The sequence below is a fragment of the Centruroides sculpturatus genome, unplaced genomic scaffold (genome assembly GCF_000671375.1).
Source record: "Centruroides sculpturatus isolate CEXI.00-Female unplaced genomic scaffold, Cexi_2.0 scaffold397, whole genome shotgun sequence".
NCBI lineage: Eukaryota > Metazoa > Arthropoda > Arachnida > Scorpiones > Buthidae > Centruroides > Centruroides sculpturatus.
The window spans coordinates 368,523-390,644 of NW_019384579.1; the positions used below are offsets into that span (position 1 = coordinate 368,523).

Below are 22,122 nucleotides of genomic sequence, written 5' to 3' on the forward strand. Positions count from 1 at the left end.
GTCGACCCCCCCTATAACACTGTCGATAATTACATTTTATATGAATTCCGTGTTGTACGAGCCACTTAAATTTTACAAATACGTGTGCCAGGCTGTGAACGGCTCACGCATTTGTAAGTTATAGGGGGGTCGACTGTATCTAGGTGATACATTTTATATTTCGGCCACACGAAATTCTAAATTGATCCTCCCAAAAAAAAAGGGGTTGAAATCTTCCTCGAAATTACGTAGACTGTGGAATTAATTAGGCATGCCTCATCACTATGACGCGATGATTATAAGTGACGCCACCATCCCTTATCATCCCATTAAATGCTAATCGTGATTAAAGACTTATTGCATTGGAGTAACTCGAGAGGAATTTACAATCGCCATTCACTCGGACGAATTTTAATTCAAAATGGAGGCCAAAAATAAATAAATAAAATTCAAGGTCGGCGTGGCCGTACGTCTTAATTGTGATAATCCCCCTAACAACTGCATCAGTGTTTCTGCTTAATTACATAATTAAGCGCACTGTTAAATAATTTAATTAACGATCAATTAATCCTAGTTTTGTGTTAGTTTATAAATATAATAATAAAGCGCTTGTCGGATGTTCGGCCAAGGGAGATTTTTCTGTATTCAGATGTAACAGTGCGTTGCGTTACGTCAATCTATTTCATATCTTCACAGGGTCATGAAAGGTTAGCATTTTTATATATAATTTTTTTTTTCCTATCCTTTATTCATATATTCGTTCTAGATACATTTTTCTTATTATTAACGATTGATTGCTTCGTTCGTATGCATAAATTTACAACTTTTTAACACTCTTTTTTTTCTTTATTAAGTAAAGAAAATTAAGAAACTTTATCGATGCGTGCACAAAACCCGGCACAGTTCTGTAATAAATAAACCTTTACATCGGCTAGGTATCGATTAATTTGTACAGGTGTTACTGTACTTGAATACGTTACCGAACTGAAACGTAATTTTTAAGAAAATTTTAAGTATTTAAATACCCGAACGAGTTTATACTAGTTTGGAGTCGTGAAACTTTATAGATGTTGAAAAATTTGGCATTCAGTTATCGCACACCTTAATGGCGATCCGACATTACCGGTTAGTGAAAGCGTAGGCAATGCTTCAAACGTTTTAAACGGGTAATTATTAATCGCCTATACGCAACCTACTTACTAGAAAGTTTCTAATTAAAAATTTAAGAAGGAGGAAGGAGGAGGAGGACATCTTTGTTTTACGAAATAAAACAAACATTGCGAAAGAAATTGTTTGCTTTAAAATGAATCGAGCGGTTGCTGCCGTTTCCTTTATTCCGATTGCCTAGAAACAATTCGACACCTTTAGATTATATTTCCACTTACTTTTGTTGTAATTCGAGACAGGCTTTAAAACTCTCTCTCTCTCTCTCTCTCTAATAAATCATCGCCGAGTTGACGTTTATCATTTCTTTTTTTATAGGGAAAAAAATGGTTGAGATCCGTGTAAATGCACCCTATAGGGAAAATTTCGAGGCAATCCATCAAATATTTTGTCTACGTGAAAATTATCTTTCAGCTTGTTTATATATAATAAGGGAAAAACCTGAATGTAATCTAAATTGTAGGATATTTTTACGTGAAATTATGGTAGAACGAACACGTTTTTAATATAAGCAACACTTCGTTTGTATTTTTCTACACGAATTTTAATAATAATAATAATATTATTCTAGTTAAGGAATTTTATAAAAAAAAAGGACTAAATCTACAGAATAATTTCCCTTTAGGGAATTTTTATAAAGAGGAGGGCGGGGAAAAAACACTCCAATCGACGTCAGTGTGCGTGAAAATTGTTCCCGAATCTATTGTTATATCATTGTTCCGAAACCCGATTTGTTGTAATGGATACTCCTTTTACAATATACAATAACTATATATTAAAAAAAATCCCTAACGTTGGAGAAATCGTACTCTAATCGTCCTTGTAGAGAGGAAATCTCTAGATAAAGCAGTATCAGAATTTACTTTTATCACTATGGAAGTAAACTAAAATATTAAATAACTCGAATAACGAATATTTATCTATCTATCTGGCATTAGCAATAACCAATAGAAATAAATCTTAGATTAATATCTATCGATCGATAAAACAAGGTTCGAGAGTTCAAATTTAGGTAAAAAAAAAAAACAAAGCAATTTCTGGTAGGGGTAGGTAATTTCTGTTTTAGGTCGCCACGACTCCACGTGACAAGTTTTAATTTGCACGGACAGAAAGAACCTGTAATGAGTAATATATTTTATGCGTCGAACAATTGTGAGAATTAAACCAAGTTATCAGACATTACAATAGAAAGAGACAACAAAAGGGTGTCTTTCCCGTATGATAAATTATATAGATTAAGAGAGAGAAGGGGGTGGGGTGGGGGTAAGTCACACCGAGTTTATCCGGAGACCAATAAGTTCTTTTCGCTTTGCTGAAAATGAATTTTTCAATATTTGTCATCGTTCGATCGCCCCGGGCACGTTTCGGAATTGTTTTGGAAATTTTCCTACCGCCCAACGCGCTCGGAGAAGAAAGACCAGTTGGAAAGTTTCTTGACCGAAAAGCTAAGAAAATCACACGACTTCACTCAAAAATAATAGAAGAAAAGAGTCGAGGAGATGATTATCCATTATTGTCGTTGGATTCACTCGAAAAAAAAAAAAAAAAAAGGGTACTTAGACGTCAATAATTGTTAATCTCCGACCGATCTGACATCTTAACACTCGATGATGGATGGTAATCGAGCCCGAGATGCCGTCCAGATATAGATATTAATTAACGAATTATTAAATTTTATTTTTATCGGATGGCAAAAGACAAAAATCAAAGGCATTGTCCCCAAGTAGTGTTTTTTTTTACGGCGAAGTAAAAAAAAAAATTAATTAATTTCTAATTATTATTATTATTATTCGATAGCACGATAAAATATCGAAATAATAGTAGAAATTACTCGATTTGCTTAATTTAAAAAAAAATAATAATAATAATTTCGAATAATTAAAGTACTGAAAATGGAAGACTTTCCATTTACGAGCGCGCCATCTGGTTTTAACTAAACGCATTAAATTTTAAATACATTTCAGAAATTCTAACTTTTAAAAATAAAATAAATACAAATTCGAATAAAAAAAATACCATTTCCAAATTTTAATAAATAAATAAAATTTAAGTTACTGTATTTTAAAAAAAAAATTATAAAAAAGCGCCATCTAGTAACATTAAATTGCAAACAAATTTATTAGTCTACTATTAAATGATTTTTTTTAACACATCACATTGTTATTACTAATCTTATTTTTTTTTCAGTATTAATAAGCTGATTAACGAGTTATTAAGCCCCTTTTTTCGAGAAACGGGAAAATTATACGCGATAACAGATATTTTGCCGCTTAATTAGGTTAATTCTGATATAATAAGATTAATTATTTCGCAGTATTTTTCGGGAACAGTTACGAAATTTATTTTGATTGGACGATTATAAATACAATATATATATTAATTCCTAATTATTATTATTATTACATCCCCGACCGATTTTAAACCTATAAACGTAACAGAGTGGAATAATTAGTCAAGAATCGGAAATGTATTTTATTTATTTTTTTTCGAATTTTAAACCAATAACCATTCGCGTATTGCCGTGAAGCAAGGCGAAGGGTTTCCCACCAATAAACGTAATGAATGGATATTAAGTCACACGGGATGTTGCGCGGGCGTGTGTGACGTAGCCCCGTTGCCTGGATACCGTCCGATTTGTTAGTGGACCACCATATTGCATTCCGTATTTTGCTATGGAGAGATTAGGATGGTTTCTAATCGTCTCCGTCGTCGGGGCGGCTTTCTCCGACGACGTACCGACCGGCTTCGTATTTAAGCATCACGATAACGAGGAACTGCTCCAAGTGTTGGTGGACGTCCATAACAAATGCCCCAACATAACTCGATTATACGAATTAAGTCACAGAAGTGTCAATGGTCAGCCTCTTCTAGTCTTAGAAATGACTAAAAACCCGGGCAGACACGAGTTTTGTAAGTATCTTTTTGCTTTTTTTTTTAAACTCTATTAATATCCTACATGTTATTGTATGTTTATGTTCATAATATATAATTATGCCCTACAGTATGTTTATACTTCAAGGCATGAATCACTGATAACTTCAGTCGTCAAGTACATCATAAACAAATTTATGCTAGAAACACATGGCGCAGACATTAAAAATGGCTCTTAATATGTAATGATACATTAATTACCTATCTCTGCAGCTTAAGCTATTTTCAATTAAAATGTGTGCTTAATGACTTCGAGGAATTACGACCGTAACGCCTTTTAATTACGGAGAATCGACCGTTTTAAAAGTCTTAGTTCGACGAATGGATTTGGTGTAACTCGTCCCGGAATTGTCTGCGATGCTAAGAAGCCGGGTGGAAAAGAACGTGTGGATTAATCGTTCTTTGTGTACTCTTATCGGACGACCTTTGATAAAGCCGTGTTAACACATGCATTGCAACTGTACGCATCAATTTTAAAACGGCGGCAGCTGTTTGGAGTTTCGCAATTATTCTAATTTTTCGGAGAATTCGAAATTTTAAATTAAATTGAATTATTCAAATGATCTTAATTAAAGCAAAATAATAAAAAACCTCGAAGCAAATTTTTTTACTTAAATAATTTACTATTATAGAAAAGAAATGTCACAATGTCACACTATTATAGAATTTAATTTTATCTCAAAATACCTCTTATATAATCTGTATATAATATTGCTATTTGTAGTGAAGCCAGAGTTTAAGTATATTGGAAACATGCACGGTAATGAAGTATTGGGAAGAGAAATGTTACTGGCCCTGGCTAGTTATCTCTGCAATGAATACGAGCGAGGAAATGAGGATATTCGACGTCTCGTGAACACGACGCGAATTCACATTTTACCTTCCTTGAATCCGGACGGCTGGCAAATAGCATCCACGGTTAGTAAATTTTTAAAAATTCCGATTGTATTTTCGTTACTTATTGATGATATTCTAAATATTTTCGTCTAGAGTCATGGTGATAATTGGTTAAAAGGAAGAGGTAATGCCAACGGAGTGGATTTAAATAGAGATTTCCCAGATCTAAATCAGATTGTTTATGAACATGTTGGTGGTGATGATGATAAATTTAATAACCATCTGTTTTCTAAAGATGCAATAGATCATAAGGTAAATCTAAAATAGCAAATTGCTTATTTGTAATGAAATGTTAAAAACTGCTACAATTATTAAATTTTTAAAATAATGTTATCGCATGATTATAAGCAAAATATTAATTAATTACTATATTATTTTTATGGATGAATATTAGTTTCTAATAAGCAATTTTAATGCGGTCATGAAAATTTAATAATAAATGTTTAAAACATAATTTTTCAATTATAAATCTATATAATTAATTTACCATTTATGCTAACATATTTTAAAATCCAATATAACAATAATAAATGGCGATTGTGCGGCAAAAATATAATAGTTGAATCTAATTTTGATAAAAGTAATGATTATTATTATACTAGTGTTATGAATTTCCAACTTTCAATTATTATAAATAATTGGAAAATATCATAAATTTCATATTTATAATGCACAGTTTCAACCAGAGACCTTAGCCGCCATGAAGTGGATTTTAAAAAATCCTTTCGTTCTGTCTGCTAATTTGCACGGTGGAGCTCTGGTTGCTAATTTCCCCTATGATGAATCTTTCCATCACAGCAGTCAGGAATATACGGCCACACCAGATGACGACACTTTCAGGTATGATTTAAAACACCGGTCGGCAACATTCATTATTATAGTATCGGTTAATTTAATTAATTTATATTTCAGACATCTTGCCATGTCTTATTCGAAAGTTCATAAAACAATGTCCGCCGATAAGCCTATTGACTGTAATGGAGATGACTTCACTCACCAAGGAGGAATAACAAATGGAGCTGCTTGGTACAGTGTTGCAGGAGGTATCGTTGAGATTTTAATTATGTAGATTAAATTTATTATTATTTCTTTTTAATTCATTATTCAAATTTTTTGATAGGAATGCAAGATTTTAATTATCTTGGCTCTAATGATTTTGAAATCACACTTGAGTTAGGATGTAATAAATATCCTCCAGCTAGCGAATTAGAAAAAGAATGGTTTAATAATAAAGATGCACTTATTAACTTTATCTGGCAGGTATTTATATTTCTTTAAAATTTTTAATTTATACAAGAACGTATACACAAGTATTATTTAATTTCAGTCTCATATTGGAGTAAAAGGCATTGTTAAAGATGCAGAAACTGATCAACCCCTTACTGGCGTTTACATTAAAACAGTCAATATCACAGATGATAAACACAAATTAATTGATCACGACGTGACAACAGGTACAGTACATTAAAATTTTCTAACAATGTTTTAAAAAATCCGGCAAGAATCTTTCTAACTGATTACTAATTTAGTTACAAATGGAGAATATTGGAGACTGTTAACTCCGGGAAAGTACGAAATTACTGCACTCACCCCGGGCTATAAAGCGGACACGAAAACAGTCATCGTCACTAATCCGCCGCATCAAGAAGCTATCCGTCTTGATTTTACGTTGGAACCGGAATCTTTGGAAAATTATGATAATGTGGTATGTATATTTTTAACAAAACTTTTAATGTTAAATTAGTATTGGAAAATCAATATTGAAAAATGAATAATTTATATCAAATTATTTCTTTATTATTGATCTATCTAATGAATTATAAATACTATACGCCCTATTTGAATAAATTTCCATGCATGACAACCACATGTAATGGATTCATATTGTTTAGTATTTTTTTTTTTTGAACTGCAAATAATTTGAAAAAAATTCATGAATTACTGGGCTTTAGTTTTAAATCAAAATATTACATATAAACAGCTATATTAAAAAATTTAATATAGCTATTTCCCATTGTTTACAATGCATTTGAAAATAACTTTGTTGAAGAAGAATAAATATATATATATATATTTTTTTATAGCATCCATAGAAAATCTGTACAACCTATTATATGTTTCTAGACTAAACAATATAATGGATCACAGATTTACATAACCAATTTCAAAAATAGTTAAAGCATAGACCTTTGTATAGCAATTTATATAATTTCCATGACTTAACGAACAACAAAACTCAATTGATTGTTTTTAAATATTGTAAAAATAGTTACAAAAGTCCAGAGCATTCTGATTTATTATTACTAAAAAAAATAGATGTAATCTATTATACTATTATTTTCTTAATTCTATATAAAAAATACTGTCTTAATAATAATCTCATATTAATATATATCATCATTAAGATGCAAAATAGCATTTTCTGTTTAATATATTCACTCATTTTACCTATAAAATTTTTACCTTAACAGAATGCCAACACCATTTCTTAAAATTGTAGTAATCTAAAGAACCAATTGAATACAAACAAATCATTTTCTCATTCTGAACAGATAATTTTTTATATTTTTATTTCTCACAAAAGAAGCCAATTCATTATTAAGTAGCATGAGCCATTAATCTGATTGAATATATGGTTAACTAATGTGAGGAATAAGAACGATAATCCCAACTTTTTTCATAAAAATGTCACAAGATTCTGAAGTAATTTGAATCTAAATTCTTTCCCAATAGGCTAATTCCTTATGAATCTATTAGATGACTGAACAATTTCATAAGATATAAAAATATTTTATCGATCTAAATTTAAAATGCATTTTTGAAATTAATTATAAGGGGAAAAGTTCCTGTATTTTTTAAAAAAATAATCTGAACGTAGTATCTTAATTTTATGACAAATCAAAATGTTCTATCAATTGATTTTGTAGGACACAAATACAATCAAATAGTTAGTAGAGAAACGTTTTAGTGATAATATACCAAGAATTTTTAGCATAATTCATTTTTTTAATAGAGTAACCCTTTTTTAATCTGAGTTTAACTTTTTAAATTTTGAGGTCGATTCATACTTTCAATCCAATTTTCATCCATTTAAAAGCAGTGTTTCCCAACCACTTGTCCATGAGAAATATTTGACCATACTGAAACTGATGCAGTATGCAACTTGAAAAAATTGTAGACCATAAATTCCCACTGTCATCTGTCCGTCTTTCCTTAATCTTGAGAACGGAGTTAAATGGATGAAAGACAAGACCAGGTAGGGAAATCTTAGAGGCAGGAGACCCTGATTAACTATATATGAACTTTGAATGCAAATCAAAAATTGTGTTATTTCAATTCAAAAAATTTTCCCTGTAGGTGTTAGGTAGATGACCGGCACAACTCTGTTGCTAAAGGAAAAGTATGATGTACAGGGGTAAGGCACTACTAATTTGAGGTGGAGAGCACACATTTTAAATTAGATACATTAAAAATATGATTAAAAATTTCAGCCCAGTATTGTGATAATGTCACAATAAATAGTTGCTCATTACAGTTTACATTTAAATAGTAATCTAGATTTACTGTAAGTACTTTTGTTACATACAGTAAATCTAGACACATATATAAATGTAATAAGCAAGCATAATTCATAGTAGTATATAATTACACAATGAGAAAAAGTATTATTATTAAAATTACTTTATTTGATAGAAGTATGTATAACACATTAATTTACAACAGAAAATTTTTAAATCTTGACAAAGTTATTAATTATTTTTAATCTTATTTTCCTGAGTGTTGTATATACAGTAACAGAGGGAAATTATGGTGATTGATCAAAAAATGACCCCCCCAGAATTTTACGGTTTTGGACTCGGGACCTTGAAATGTAGAAATGCAAAAAATTCAGGATTTTTTTTTTCTGTATATATGGATGTTAGAGTGTGGGTGGCACAATTTTATTCACCCTTTTTGAAGCTTAATTCTTATGCTTTTTGTCAAGAGTTTCTGAAATTTTGCAGGGAAGTTTGTTTATTAGGGGGATTGATGATATTAAATTTTGATTAAAGGTAGAGAGGCAATGGGAAGATAAAGGGGGTCATGCGTACCTCCAGTAGGGTAAGACTTAATGACAATTTTACTCGTTATTAGCAGTTACAATTTTTTTTATAAAAGCCGTCACTAACCTAAAAGTTAAGCTTTTTATCATTTTATAATAATAAAAAAAACTTTATATTTTAAACTAAAGTATCATAACAGATGGCACCACCGAATGTTGCTGGGAAAGTTAAGCAACCCATTGCTAGATTTTTAATAAAAAATTTAACATATATATGTTAAATGATATTGAATTTGTTGTTAAGTTCCAATTTTTATTTAATGATTTTTCCTTCTTAATTTCAGATTGAAGAATCAAATGAAGATAAAAGATATTATGGTAATACAGAGTTTGCAAGATTTTTAAGGTTTTTTAATAAAAAAAAACAGGTTTAGCAAAGTATAAACAATATAAAAATCTCACTTTATGAAACTTTTTAATTTTCATTTCTGTGCCAAAAAAAAAACACTTTAAAAGTCAAAGATCTGTTTTATTTGAAACTCATTTCAATAAAGACAGCACAAACTTTAATATCTACTGTGCATCTTCAGTTTAGCATCTCACTCAAAAAAATTGTCTAATTGTTAAAATAGTTAAACATATCAGTGTATCTTAGAATAACTAGTCAATCAATTTTGTTTTAATATTTAATATAATTTATTATTAAACTAGCATATCATGTTTATACAGATATAGAAAAGCTTTTAAATATTCATTAATGTGTAAATGTCAATCCTTTTTTTTTTGGTCAGAGCTAAATATTAAATTTTATAGACAGAACGGTACCAGAGTTAATATTCTAGTCATTAAATCAATAAATGTGCAATATAAAAAGAAATATCCATTGTAAATTTATAAATATTAAAAGTTATTTAAATTTATATGTTAATTTATAACATGCTAAAATTCTTTTCTTTTGTTATAAAGTTGTTAAATATTTTGTGACATTTTAAAATATTGAAATAGTTCAATGTTAAAACACCTGAATTATTTTTATGCAATGAAACCAAAAAGTTGTAAATAACTGAAGATTTTATTTTAAATTACAAATTGAAAAATTTCACAATATATATATATAAATGTAATAATAATAATAATACAATAAATCTTATTGAATGCAATATCAATAGTAATAATTTAGAATTTCTTTCATTATTTTAGTCTTTTGGACAATTTATGAGCATACATCAACAATTTTCTATAGCAACATGAATAAGTAAATATCTCAAAATGCTTTCTTTTTTTCAAAAGTTTGTTTTAAACTCTTAAAAATACAAAGCACATCAATATTACTATAGAAACATGCATTAAATACATATATTAATAATTCAACAATATTTTAAACTGATTTTTTATAATTAGCCAGTTGAGGTTTAAAAGTATAAAGTTTTTTTATTAGTTTGCTTTAAGAAAATATTATTATTTTGACATTAAAGATAAAATTAATAGCATATAACAACTTTCAAGCTATTTCTAATCCATTAAATTTGGATTCTGTTAAATCTAATGTACATTAAAATATATCGAATGCTTGTTTAAAAATTTAAAACTTACAAACCAAATCTTAATTCAATAATAGATTAAGATATAGCAGATAAAAATTCAAATATAAATGCAAGCTATTATATTTTTAAAAAGTATTTTTAATATTTCCTAATACAAAAAAAGTTCCACACACGACTTGTAAACACATCAGTTCGTTAACCCTGTTATTTAATTTCTCACAAGTATATGCTTTTGTGTTGATTCAATCAAACTATAATTGGAAGCTATAACCTAAATTTTCCTTTTTGATTTCTTATACGCACTAAAGCACTAAATCTAATTTTGTAAACTGATCATAAAAATTGCTATTGAATGACAATGATTAACTGATTAAATAGCTATCACATTAAAATCCATTCATAAATCATGGGGAGGGGGAAACTGGACATAATATGTTTATAGATAAATAGACACTTTGAACTAGTAGCATTTTTATTATACAAATATTTTCAGCTGCTATTGTCATTCAATTTGCCAGTTTTAACAAAACAAATGTAAATTTGGTTAAAAACATTTGTATGTTGTTCATTATATCATTGTTGTTTTAAATTGCTTACATCAATGATTTAGATAAAGAATTTTTTGTTTGGTTTATTATTTTAATGAACAATGTTTAATTTTTGGATCCAATTTTATTATCCTACGAAGAAAAACATTGTTTTTAATTCTTGTAAGTTTACAGAAGTTTGTAAATGACTTATTAAAATAATTAATAATTAATTTGGACATCAATATAAAAAGCTTGAAATAAAGACAATTTCAAATAACAGTTTGGTGCTTTAGATATTACCATTTGAATTTAAAAACTATTACCCAACTTCACTGCCTGTAACCAGTGTTGTTCTTCTCCAATGCAGAGGACTTTGCAAACGTTTTTGAACCTAATGTGGTTCTTCTTCAGGCGCTATGGAACATCAGAGAGACAACAGCGAAGTAATCTACATCGGGTCCACTAAATGCAAATTAGTAACTAGGATCAAGGAACACAAAGCGGACACCCTACATCATAGAAACAACACCGCCTTAGCAGTATACTCCTCCGACCCAGAAATAGAGCCGCTATTCCCTCTAGCCAGAATTATCCACACCACATTCCACACAGAACACCTCAGATGGCTAGAAGCCATATACATTTGCCTTAACACCCTCAGGAATAAGCACTGCGTTAACTTCAAACAAGAAATGAAGATATCAACAGCATGGGAAGCCTTCCTCAATAAAACTCTAAAGTAACAACATACGGATAATGCGCAAGTCTACAATGACGCCATCGGTCACACGTGACAACGTTCCAGAAAGATTTTCCAAAACAACGGTTAATTCTAGACTGGAAATTCGAATTCATATAGGGAATTCCATAGCGCCTGAATAAGAACCACATTAGGTTCGAAAATGTTTGCAAAGTCCTCTGCATTGGAGAAGAAGAACACCGGTTACAGGCAGCAAAGTTGGGTAATTTATCTACTCCGGTGTTAAAATTTCTTTATAGTTTAAAAACTATTTTGAAATTTTTTGATATTTATCAAAACATGATTCATCTACATATAAAACTGCTGAAAAATTACTTTGAATCCTTTAAACCAGTGGCATTTTAAAGCAAGTTCTCTCAATACATAGTTAAATTATATTAGGTTATTTTATCCCTCTGAAAGTTAGAGAATTAAGTTAGTGCACTAACTAAATATATTGAATACATCATTTTCATTTATGATTTGTTACTTAACAATTACTGTAATATCTTACTGTTAACAACAGAAAATGCAAACTATGATTCCAATAACGGAACACACAAAGAAACATCTAGAGTTTTTCTTTTTGTTTAGAAACTTACATTAATATTCCAAAACAAAAATCTGATCCATAAACACAGTATCACCAGACTGTTTTATTATACACTAACATACCAGGTAATGCTTGAGTTACCTTAAGAAAACATCAAACAAATTTAAAAACTAAACATGATTTTGTTAAACATTGATACACGTGGTAGTTGACTATATAACTTAAGCCTACGTTGAATAATTACTTCCGTCACAGCATTAGAAACTGTCATTTTTCTTCTGATCCTTTCTTAAAATAAATATTGTTTTATTTACATTTCTTTGTACAGAGTTGTTTCATCATATTTTACAGAAAAATTTGAGAAGGGAAAAAAAAATCTCTCTCGAACAACAAAGAAAGTAATTCTTAGCAGAACAATTGGCAATAAAACAATTTAAAATATATCATTTTAAAGAATCATCAAAAGTAAATGGGAAATAATAAGATTTTTTAAGTAAATACTTTTCGAAATATTCACATATTAGGTTTTATGTCGGAATTGATAAACTAAAATAAACTTTTATGGTCATTTGAAAGAAATTTGTGGGCTTTTATGAATTTTTCTGTAAAGTGTAATGAAACAGGTTTGTAACAAAATACATAAACAAAAAGAAAGATAAATTTTGTGCAAACATCAAAGAAAGAGGGGAAAAAAAAAGACAACAAAATTCAATGACAAATCCTTCACCAAATAATAATGGGCAATATAATAAAATGTCTTTGAGAATAGAATGAAGCCCTTTGTAATCCAGACCTAAGCTATAGCTTATACATAAATCCAGCTGTGAGCCAGGCCCATAATAAGGGTGAATAGGTGGTGGGGGACAGGACCTGACATATCCAAGATGGACTGTCCATGAAAAATTCCTGAGGAGTCGTCACCTGGATTTTATCCTGGACTCCAGAATGGCAGGATGACACCGTAACGGTCTTGTCTATCAATATCAGAAGAAAAGCCATAAACAATTTGAGTACAAATTAAATAAGTGATGTATTTTTAATTATCTTTTAATAATGTATTTAACTTTTTATTTGTTTGTATAAACTGCAATTTCCTCTGAACTAACTGAATTCAACTTTGGACTCACATATAGAATTATATCACATAAATCTCAAAAATAATCGAGATTTGGAAAGCTCGTTAAATACATATGAAGAGACAAATGGACAAAGTGCTAACATAAGCTGGATTCCTTTTTTAATTGAACAAACAAATGTTTTGCAAAAGTTTCTAAAAATAAATGTTTTAAATTTAGTTAATTTTATTAAAAGCAAATATTACAATCAATCAAGAATCACTAAGTTTAAATAGCAAATGTGTTTTGATATAGTTATCAGATTATAACAGCAAAAACATCCAGACACACTATAAAATATACGACTTACTTCCAATTCCAAACCAAAACAGTGCTTATTTCAATATAACTTCGTTCACTAACGTTTTCGAACTTATAGTTCTTCTTCAGGTGAACCAACGGACAAATCGATAGTATTCAAATAATCTTTTTCAAACAAATTCTGAAATGGAATATTCTAAGGAATTTCGATTCCTTAGAATATTACTATCGATTTGTCCATTGGTTCACCTGAAGAAGAACTATAAGTTCGAAAACATTAGTGAACGAAGTTATATTGAAATAAGCACTGTTTTGGTTTGGAATTGGAAGTAAGTCGTAGATTATAACAGCAATAATAAGGTAAATTTTTTAGCATAAAATTTTTAATTTTAGAATGGACCTTTCATATAAATCTTAAATGTTAAAAGTTCCAAGAATGGAACTTTGGACGTATTTTACAGATAAAGTACAGTCAAACTTCTAGTCATCAAGTATGATCAGTTGCTAAATAATTCTCTACAAAGGAACAGTTTACTTGTACAAGAGTTATATAAATCAGCTCTACTAAGAAAATTATGAAATACTGCGAGCAATCCCCAACTTTTGGACAAGTGTTCCTAAAAATGTATATGAAAATGGAATGTCTGAAAGTCAAACAATAAAAGTGCATGTTATCAAGGGCATTTCATTTCCAAAAAGCTAAAAACAAAAACAAAAAAAAAAAAAGTTTCACTTCTTAAGTAAATCAATATATATAATAAAGGTAAGTGTACAATGTGTGTGCCGCTAAAACTCAAAAACGAGTCCCGGTATGATCAAGAGAGTTATATGGTGTGGTAGCCCTCTATCCCCATCCATGAAGAAGGTTCCCATTTTTATCTGAAGGGCATGCTGTTGAAGATATAAGGGCTGGAAGTTTCGCACTCTAGAAATTTCTAGAACAGTCCAGAACATTCGAGTGTGTTTGAGAGCATTCCACAACATTCCAGAATGTTCGGGGATGTTCTGGAACATTCGGGAACATTGTGGACCATTCAAAGCCTTTTTTGTATGGGTGGGACTACCCATTGGTGGGGGTATATAAAGCAAGATCTGTCCTAAGTTCAAACGTTGGTTTCTTATCAGTGACGAAGGGAAGCACAGAAAAAGAAGTGAAAATTCCAAAGTAGTGCAGTGAGTGAATAAAAACAAACAGTGAAGTGTGAGTAGTCAAAGTGATACAGTGCCTGAATATAAATTAAAAATAATAGTGTGAAAACTGTGTAAAGTGTACTCAGTGTATTTGTTAATAAAAAGTTGATTTGATTTATATTTTATACAATGCCCAAACTTAAAAGAAGAAGAGCTCTTGCCAGTTCTGAATTTTCTTTTGAATATTGAAGTTGATATCATCGACATTATTATTTTTAGTTGCCAAAATTGCCCTTTGAAATAGCCACTCCGAATAATAATAAGAAGCACACAGCCCAAATGATTAGGAGTTGAAGGTTGAAATTTGGTACACAGTTAGGGCACATCATGAGAATGCACTCTAAGAAAGGATTTTTCGAAATTCCCTCCGTGGGAAAAAGGAACAGGATTAAGGCTTCCCACAAAGAACTTGGCTTCTATTATACTATTTTAGATGTGGTTTTTTGTGTTTTTGATTACGTTTTATTAGGGTACGTCATGAGAATGTACTGTACACTAAGAAGGGATTTTTCGAAATCCCCCCCGCAGGGAAGTGGTTAAGTAACAATTGAAGTGTTAAGAGAAAGTGACGTGCAAGATTTACAGGCGCAGATGCGGTATTTTGCGTTTTTGTAAAAAATCGAACATATTTTTAGACCCATCTAAAAATTTTGTAATTAGTCTGGAAACAGGGTAACCTAATTTTTGCATTTTGAGAAAACGGGTAAGATTGGCTATAATGTAATAATCTTAATCTTTACTATTGTTACTTTTTGCCTGAGCAACGCTGGGCTTATCTGCTAGCAGATACGATGCAAGATTTACAGATGCAGATGAGGTTTTTTGTGTTTTTGCGATAAATTGAACATGGGTGGCTTGCATTCGCAGTTTATTATTATAAGATTGTGTCACAATTCTTGATTCTTCAATTTGTTCATTTCGTTGTTCTTCGGTATTGATATTGATAATTGATATGTATTCTAATCAATATATATTATAAAGGTAAGTGTACAATGTGCGTGTCACTACACTAAGAAGGGATTTTTCGAAATTCCCCCATGGGGGAAGTGTTAACACTTCACTAAGAATGGTAGTCCAACTATCACACAATTTCATATCAACTCCCAGAGCGAAGCCGGGTACCCCAGTTAATATGGTATAATACACAAAACAAATCAATGCTTAAAAACTCGATAAAAATTAATTTCACAAATAGTTTTAGCTGTTACTAAAATCAAACTGGTAGAGAGTAACACTGCACAATAACTTGAAATTTCTGTTTGTTTTCCAGCTGAAAATGTATGAAACTCTAAATTTGGCATGTGAAAAGTGTGCTAGGGGTATAAATGTATGAAAAGTGAATTGTCCAAACATCAAAGACTGTACTTAAACTGGAAATGAATTAATTTTATTTGACAAGTCTTAGATGACTTGTTGTCAAATAAATTTAAAAATTTATAAAAAGAACTTAAATTTTGTATAAGAGAAGTACCACATATCTAAATTAACAATCTTTTTATTATAAGTATTGGTTTCTGCTATAACAGATCTAATAGAGTACGGTAATACTCAGAACTTACGTGATAGGTGGGACCGAGCGATATCCGCGTAAGTCGAATTCACGTAAGTCAGGGTATAATTTCGCATATAAATACATACAAATTATTTTTAATTGGGACCAGAGACTAAAGAAAACAAAAGATGTTTCCAAAAGTCTTTAACAGAGCTCGTTTAGATTTGATGACCTGGTGCATTGTCGATTATTAGAATCACTTTAAATGGAATTTGTTTAGATTGGCAATAACGTTCGACTTCGGGTATGAAGTGATGACCAAACCAGTCCTCAAAAAGGGAAGCTGCCACCCAAGCTTTACGATTTGACTTCCAAATCACAGGCAAGCCAGCTTTAGATTTTTTTGAATGCTCTTGGATTTTCCGAGAGATAAACTAAGAGGTTTTAACTTACAATCACCAGCTGCATTTGCGCCAACCATCACTGTCAATCGATCTTTGGCGGCCTTAAAACCTGAAAAGGTTTCTCTTCACAAGCGATAAACGTTCTTTTAGGCATCTTCTTTCAGAACAGGCCAGTCTCATCTATGTTGAATATGGTTTGGCTGGTATAGCCATCTTCATCTTGAATTTCTCTGGATAGTAAGATGCAGCCTCTTTATCAGCATTTGCCTCCTCTCCACTTTCTGCAATGCTATGCCAATTACAGCAACTTTTGAATCGGCTGAACCAACCATTACTAGCTTTAAACTCTTCATCTTTAGCCATCTCTCTAGCATCCTCTTTCAATCTCTCAAAAACCAGCTTAGCCTGAGAGCACACCGCGTTCTGATCAACAGGACAATTTTTCACATTTACTTGATTACAACACCTTAATTTTAACATTGTTTCCATCTCAGCGATAATACTGTGAAGTTTACGAATGATGCTTGAATTTAAAGATTGAGCATTTTTCACAGCTTCGAGAATTTTTTCTTTACCTTTTATAATTGTTCTGACCGTCGATTCCGGTAGATCAAACTTCTTTGCCAATTCACAAATTTTCATTTTTGTATCGAAGTCTTTAATAATGTTACCTTTACATTCCAAAGTTAAAGTTTTTCTTTTCTTGTTTGATGCAGAAGAATCAGTTCTACCTAGTTTGGATGACATCGTAGTCTCTCAAGTCTCCGTAGATATAACAAACACAGAAATAAATAACACAAAATAAATTGTAGCTATGCATCGATTCCGTGCGACATGTCCGAACATGTAAGCTGAACAATAGTGTGGGGGGAGTAAGTAATCAAGAGTTGCATGTTGCTCAAACAAAAGAGAAATCGGCGAGATTTGAAAATCGCGTAATTCCGGGTTCGCGTAAGTCGAGGTATTACTGTGGTTTGTTCATGAAGTTATTTTCTATAAGACTAAATAAGACTTCCATTCTAAATTATATATCAAATGTATGATAAACAATAGCATTAAAATTTTTAAAATTTCTAGATTTGAAATTTATTTTTCTTTTCTTACTTTAATGCAGAAATATATTTCAATATTTTAAAGATATTAATTGAATTTGAGCTGAAATTGGAAGAAATTTTAAAGCATTTTGTTATATTGTTATTTTTTTCATATGAAATATAATTTAGAATGGAAAAAGTTAAGTTTGACAGTAGTTCCTTTGTGCTTTTACAAAGTTTAATAAATATTAAACAAAATATTCAAGATTTATCAGTACTGGCAATTTGAATTTTACATTTATAAATAAATTTAAAAATTGAGCATTATACTTTGATTGNAGAGCATTCTGATTTATTATTACTAAAAAAAATAGATGTAATCTATTATACTATTATTTTCTTAATTCTATATAAAAAATACTGTCTTAATAATAATCTCATATTAATATATATCATCATTAAGATGCAAAATAGCATTTTCTGTTTAATATATTCACTCATTTTACCTATAAAATTTTTACCTTAACAGAATGCCAACACCATTTCTTAAAATTGTAGTAATCTAAAGAACCAATTGAATACAAACAAATCATTTTCTCATTCTGAACAGATAATTTTTTATATTTTTATTTCTCACAAAAGAAGCCAATTCATTATTAAGTAGCATGAGCCATTAATCTGATTGAATATATGGTTAACTAATGTGAGGAATAAGAACGATAATCCCAACTTTTTTCATAAAAATGTCACAAGATTCTGAAGTAATTTGAATCTAAATTCTTTCCCAATAGGCTAATTCCTTATGAATCTATTAGATGACTGAACAATTTCATAAGATATAAAAATATTTTATCGATCTAAATTTAAAATGCATTTTTGAAATTAATTATAAGGGGAAAAGTTCCTGTATTTTTTTAAAAAATAATCTGAACGTAGTATCTTAATTTTATGACAAATCAAAATGTTCTATCAATTGATTTTGTAGGACACAAATACAATCAAATAGTTAGTAGAGAAACGTTTTAGTGATAATATACCAAGAATTTTTAGCATAATTCATTTTTTTAATAGAGTAACCCTTTTTTAATCTGAGTTTAACTTTTTAAATTTTGAGGTCGATTCATACTTTCAATCCAATTTTCATCCATTTAAAAGCAGTGTTTCCCAACCACTTGTCCATGAGAAATATTTGACCATACTGAAACTGATGCAGTATGCAACTTGAAAAAATTGTAGACCATAAATTCCCACTGTCATCTGTCCGTCTTTCCTTAATCTTGAGAACGGAGTTAAATGGATGAAAGACAAGACCAGGTAGGGAAATCTTAGAGGCAGGAGACCCTGATTAACTATATATGAACTTTGAATGCAAATCAAAAATTGTGTTATTTCAATTCAAAAAATTTTCCCTGTAGGTGTTAGGTAGATGACCGGCACAACTCTGTTGCTAAAGGAAAAGTATGATGTACAGGGGTAAGGCACTACTAATTTGAGGTGGAGAGCACACATTTTAAATTAGATACATTAAAAATATGATTAAAAATTTCAGCCCAGTATTGTGATAATGTCACAATAAATAGTTGCTCATTACAGTTTACATTTAAATAGTAATCTAGATTTACTGTAAGTACTTTTGTTACATACAGTAAATCTAGACACATATATAAATGTAATAAGCAAGCATAATTCATAGTAGTATATAATTACACAATGAGAAAAAGTATTATTATTAAAATTACTTTATTTGATAGAAGTATGTATAACACATTAATTTACAACAGAAAATTTTTAAATCTTGACAAAGTTATTAATTATTTTTAATCTTATTTTCCTGAGTGTTGTATATACAGTAACAGAGGGAAATTATGGTGATTGATCAAAAAAATGACCCCCCCAGAATTTTACGGTTTTGGACTCGGGACCTTGAAATGTAGAAATGCAAAAAATTCAGGATTTTTTTTTTCTGTATATATGGATGTTAGAGTGTGGGTGGCACAATTTTATTCACCCTTTTTGAAGCTTAATTCTTATGCTTTTTGTCAAGAGTTTCTGAAATTTTGCAGGGAAGTTTGTTTATTAGGGGGATTGATGATATTAAATTTTGATTAAAGGTAGAGAGGCAATGGGAAGATAAAGGGGGTCATGCGTACCTCCAGTAGGGTAAGACTTAATGACAATTTTACTCGTTATTAGCAGTTACAATTTTTTTTATAAAAGCCGTCACTAACCTAAAAGTTAAGCTTTTTATCATTTTATAATAATAAAAAAAACTTTATATTTTAAACTAAAGTATCATAACAGATGGCACCACCGAATGTTGCTGGGAAAGTTAAGCAACCCATTGCTAGATTTTTAATAAAAAATTTAACATATATATGTTAAATGATATTGAATTTGTTGTTAAGTTCCAATTTTTATTTAATGATTTTTCCTTCTTAATTTCAGATTGAAGAATCAAATGAAGATAAAAGATATTATGGTAATACAGAGTTTGCAAGATTTTTAAGGTTTTTTAATAAAAAAAAACAGGTTTAGCAAAGTATAAACAATATAAAAATCTCACTTTATGAAACTTTTTAATTTTCATTTCTGTGCCAAAAAAAAAACACTTTAAAAGTCAAAGATCTGTTTTATTTGAAACTCATTTCAATAAAGACAGCACAAACTTTAATATCTACTGTGCATCTTCAGTTTAGCATCTCACTCAAAAAAATTGTCTAATTGTTAAAATAGTTAAACATATCAGTGTATCTTAGAATAACTAGTCAATCAATTTTGTTTTAATATTTAATATAATTTATTATTAAACTAGCATATCATGTTTATACAGATATAGAAAAGCTTTTAAATATTCATTAATGTGTAAATGTCAATCCTTTTTTTTTTGGTCAGAGCTAAATATTAAATTTTATAGACAGAACGGTACCAGAGTTAATATTCTAGTCATTAAATCAATAAATGTGCAATATAAAAAGAAATATCCATTGTAAATTTATAAATATTAAAAGTTATTTAAATTTATATGTTAATTTATAACATGCTAAAATTCTTTTCTTTTGTTATAAAGTTGTTAAATATTTTGTGACATTTTAAAATATTGAAATAGTTCAATGTTAAAACACCTGAATTATTTTTATGCAATGAAACCAAAAAGTTGTAAATAACTGAAGATTTTATTTTAAATTACAAATTGAAAAATTTCACAATATATATATATAAATGTAATAATAATAATAATACAATAAATCTTATTGAATGCAATATCAATAGTAATAATTTAGAATTTCTTTCATTATTTTAGTCTTTTGGACAATTTATGAGCATACATCAACAATTTTCTATAGCAACATGAATAAGTAAATATCTCAAAATGCTTTCTTTTTTTCAAAAGTTTGTTTTAAACTCTTAAAAATACAAAGCACATCAATATTACTATAGAAACATGCATTAAATACATATATTAATAATTCAACAATATTTTAAACTGATTTTTTATAATTAGCCAGTTGAGGTTTAAAAGTATAAAGTTTTTTTATTAGTTTGCTTTAAGAAAATATTATTATTTTGACATTAAAGATAAAATTAATAGCATATAACAACTTTCAAGCTATTTCTAATCCATTAAATTTGGATTCTGTTAAATCTAATGTACATTAAAATATATCGAATGCTTGTTTAAAAATTTAAAACTTACAAACCAAATCTTAATTCAATAATAGATTAAGATATAGCAGATAAAAATTCAAATATAAATGCAAGCTATTATATTTTTAAAAAGTATTTTTAATATTTCCTAATACAAAAAAAGTTCCACACACGACTTGTAAACACATCAGTTCGTTAACCCTGTTATTTAATTTCTCACAAGTATATGCTTTTGTGTTGATTCAATCAAACTATAATTGGAAGCTATAACCTAAATTTTCCTTTTTGATTTCTTATACGCACTAAAGCACTAAATCTAATTTTGTAAACTGATCATAAAAATTGCTATTGAATGACAATGATTAACTGATTAAATAGCTATCACATTAAAATCCATTCATAAATCATGGGGAGGGGGAAACTGGACATAATATGTTTATAGATAAATAGACACTTTGAACTAGTAGCATTTTTATTATACAAATATTTTCAGCTGCTATTGTCATTCAATTTGCCAGTTTTAACAAAACAAATGTAAATTTGGTTAAAAACATTTGTATGTTGTTCATTATATCATTGTTGTTTTAAATTGCTTACATCA

The 22,122-nt window shown here is 29.4% G+C and overlaps 1 protein-coding gene across 1 annotated transcript; it reads left to right on the plus strand.

Moving 5' to 3' along the window:
- The first annotated feature begins 3,637 nt into the window (after positions 1-3,637).
- On the plus strand, positions 3,638-9,823 carry LOC111624417 (carboxypeptidase E-like). The gene is made up of 9 exons (XM_023367247.1): positions 3,638-4,053; positions 4,799-4,992; positions 5,065-5,223; positions 5,648-5,811; positions 5,884-6,014; positions 6,092-6,231; positions 6,299-6,425; positions 6,501-6,676; positions 9,358-9,823. Exons 1-9 carry the CDS (start codon positions 3,816-3,818, stop codon positions 9,445-9,447), a joined length of 1,419 nt encoding a protein of 472 aa, XP_023223015.1. The 5' UTR covers positions 3,638-3,815; the 3' UTR covers positions 9,448-9,823.
- Positions 9,824-22,122: the final 12,299 nt, after the last annotated feature.

Coding starts and splice junctions, on each gene's coding strand:
- LOC111624417 (XM_023367247.1), top strand. CDS start 3,816: ATGGAGAGATTAGGATGGTTTCTAATCGTCTCCGTCGTCGGGGCGGCT. Junction 5,224..5,647: donor AAGATGCAATAGATCATAAG/GTAAATCTAAAA, acceptor TATAATGCACAG/TTTCAACCAGAGACCTTAGC. Junction 6,426..6,500: donor TGATCACGACGTGACAACAG/GTACAGTACATT, acceptor TTACTAATTTAG/TTACAAATGGAGAATATTGG.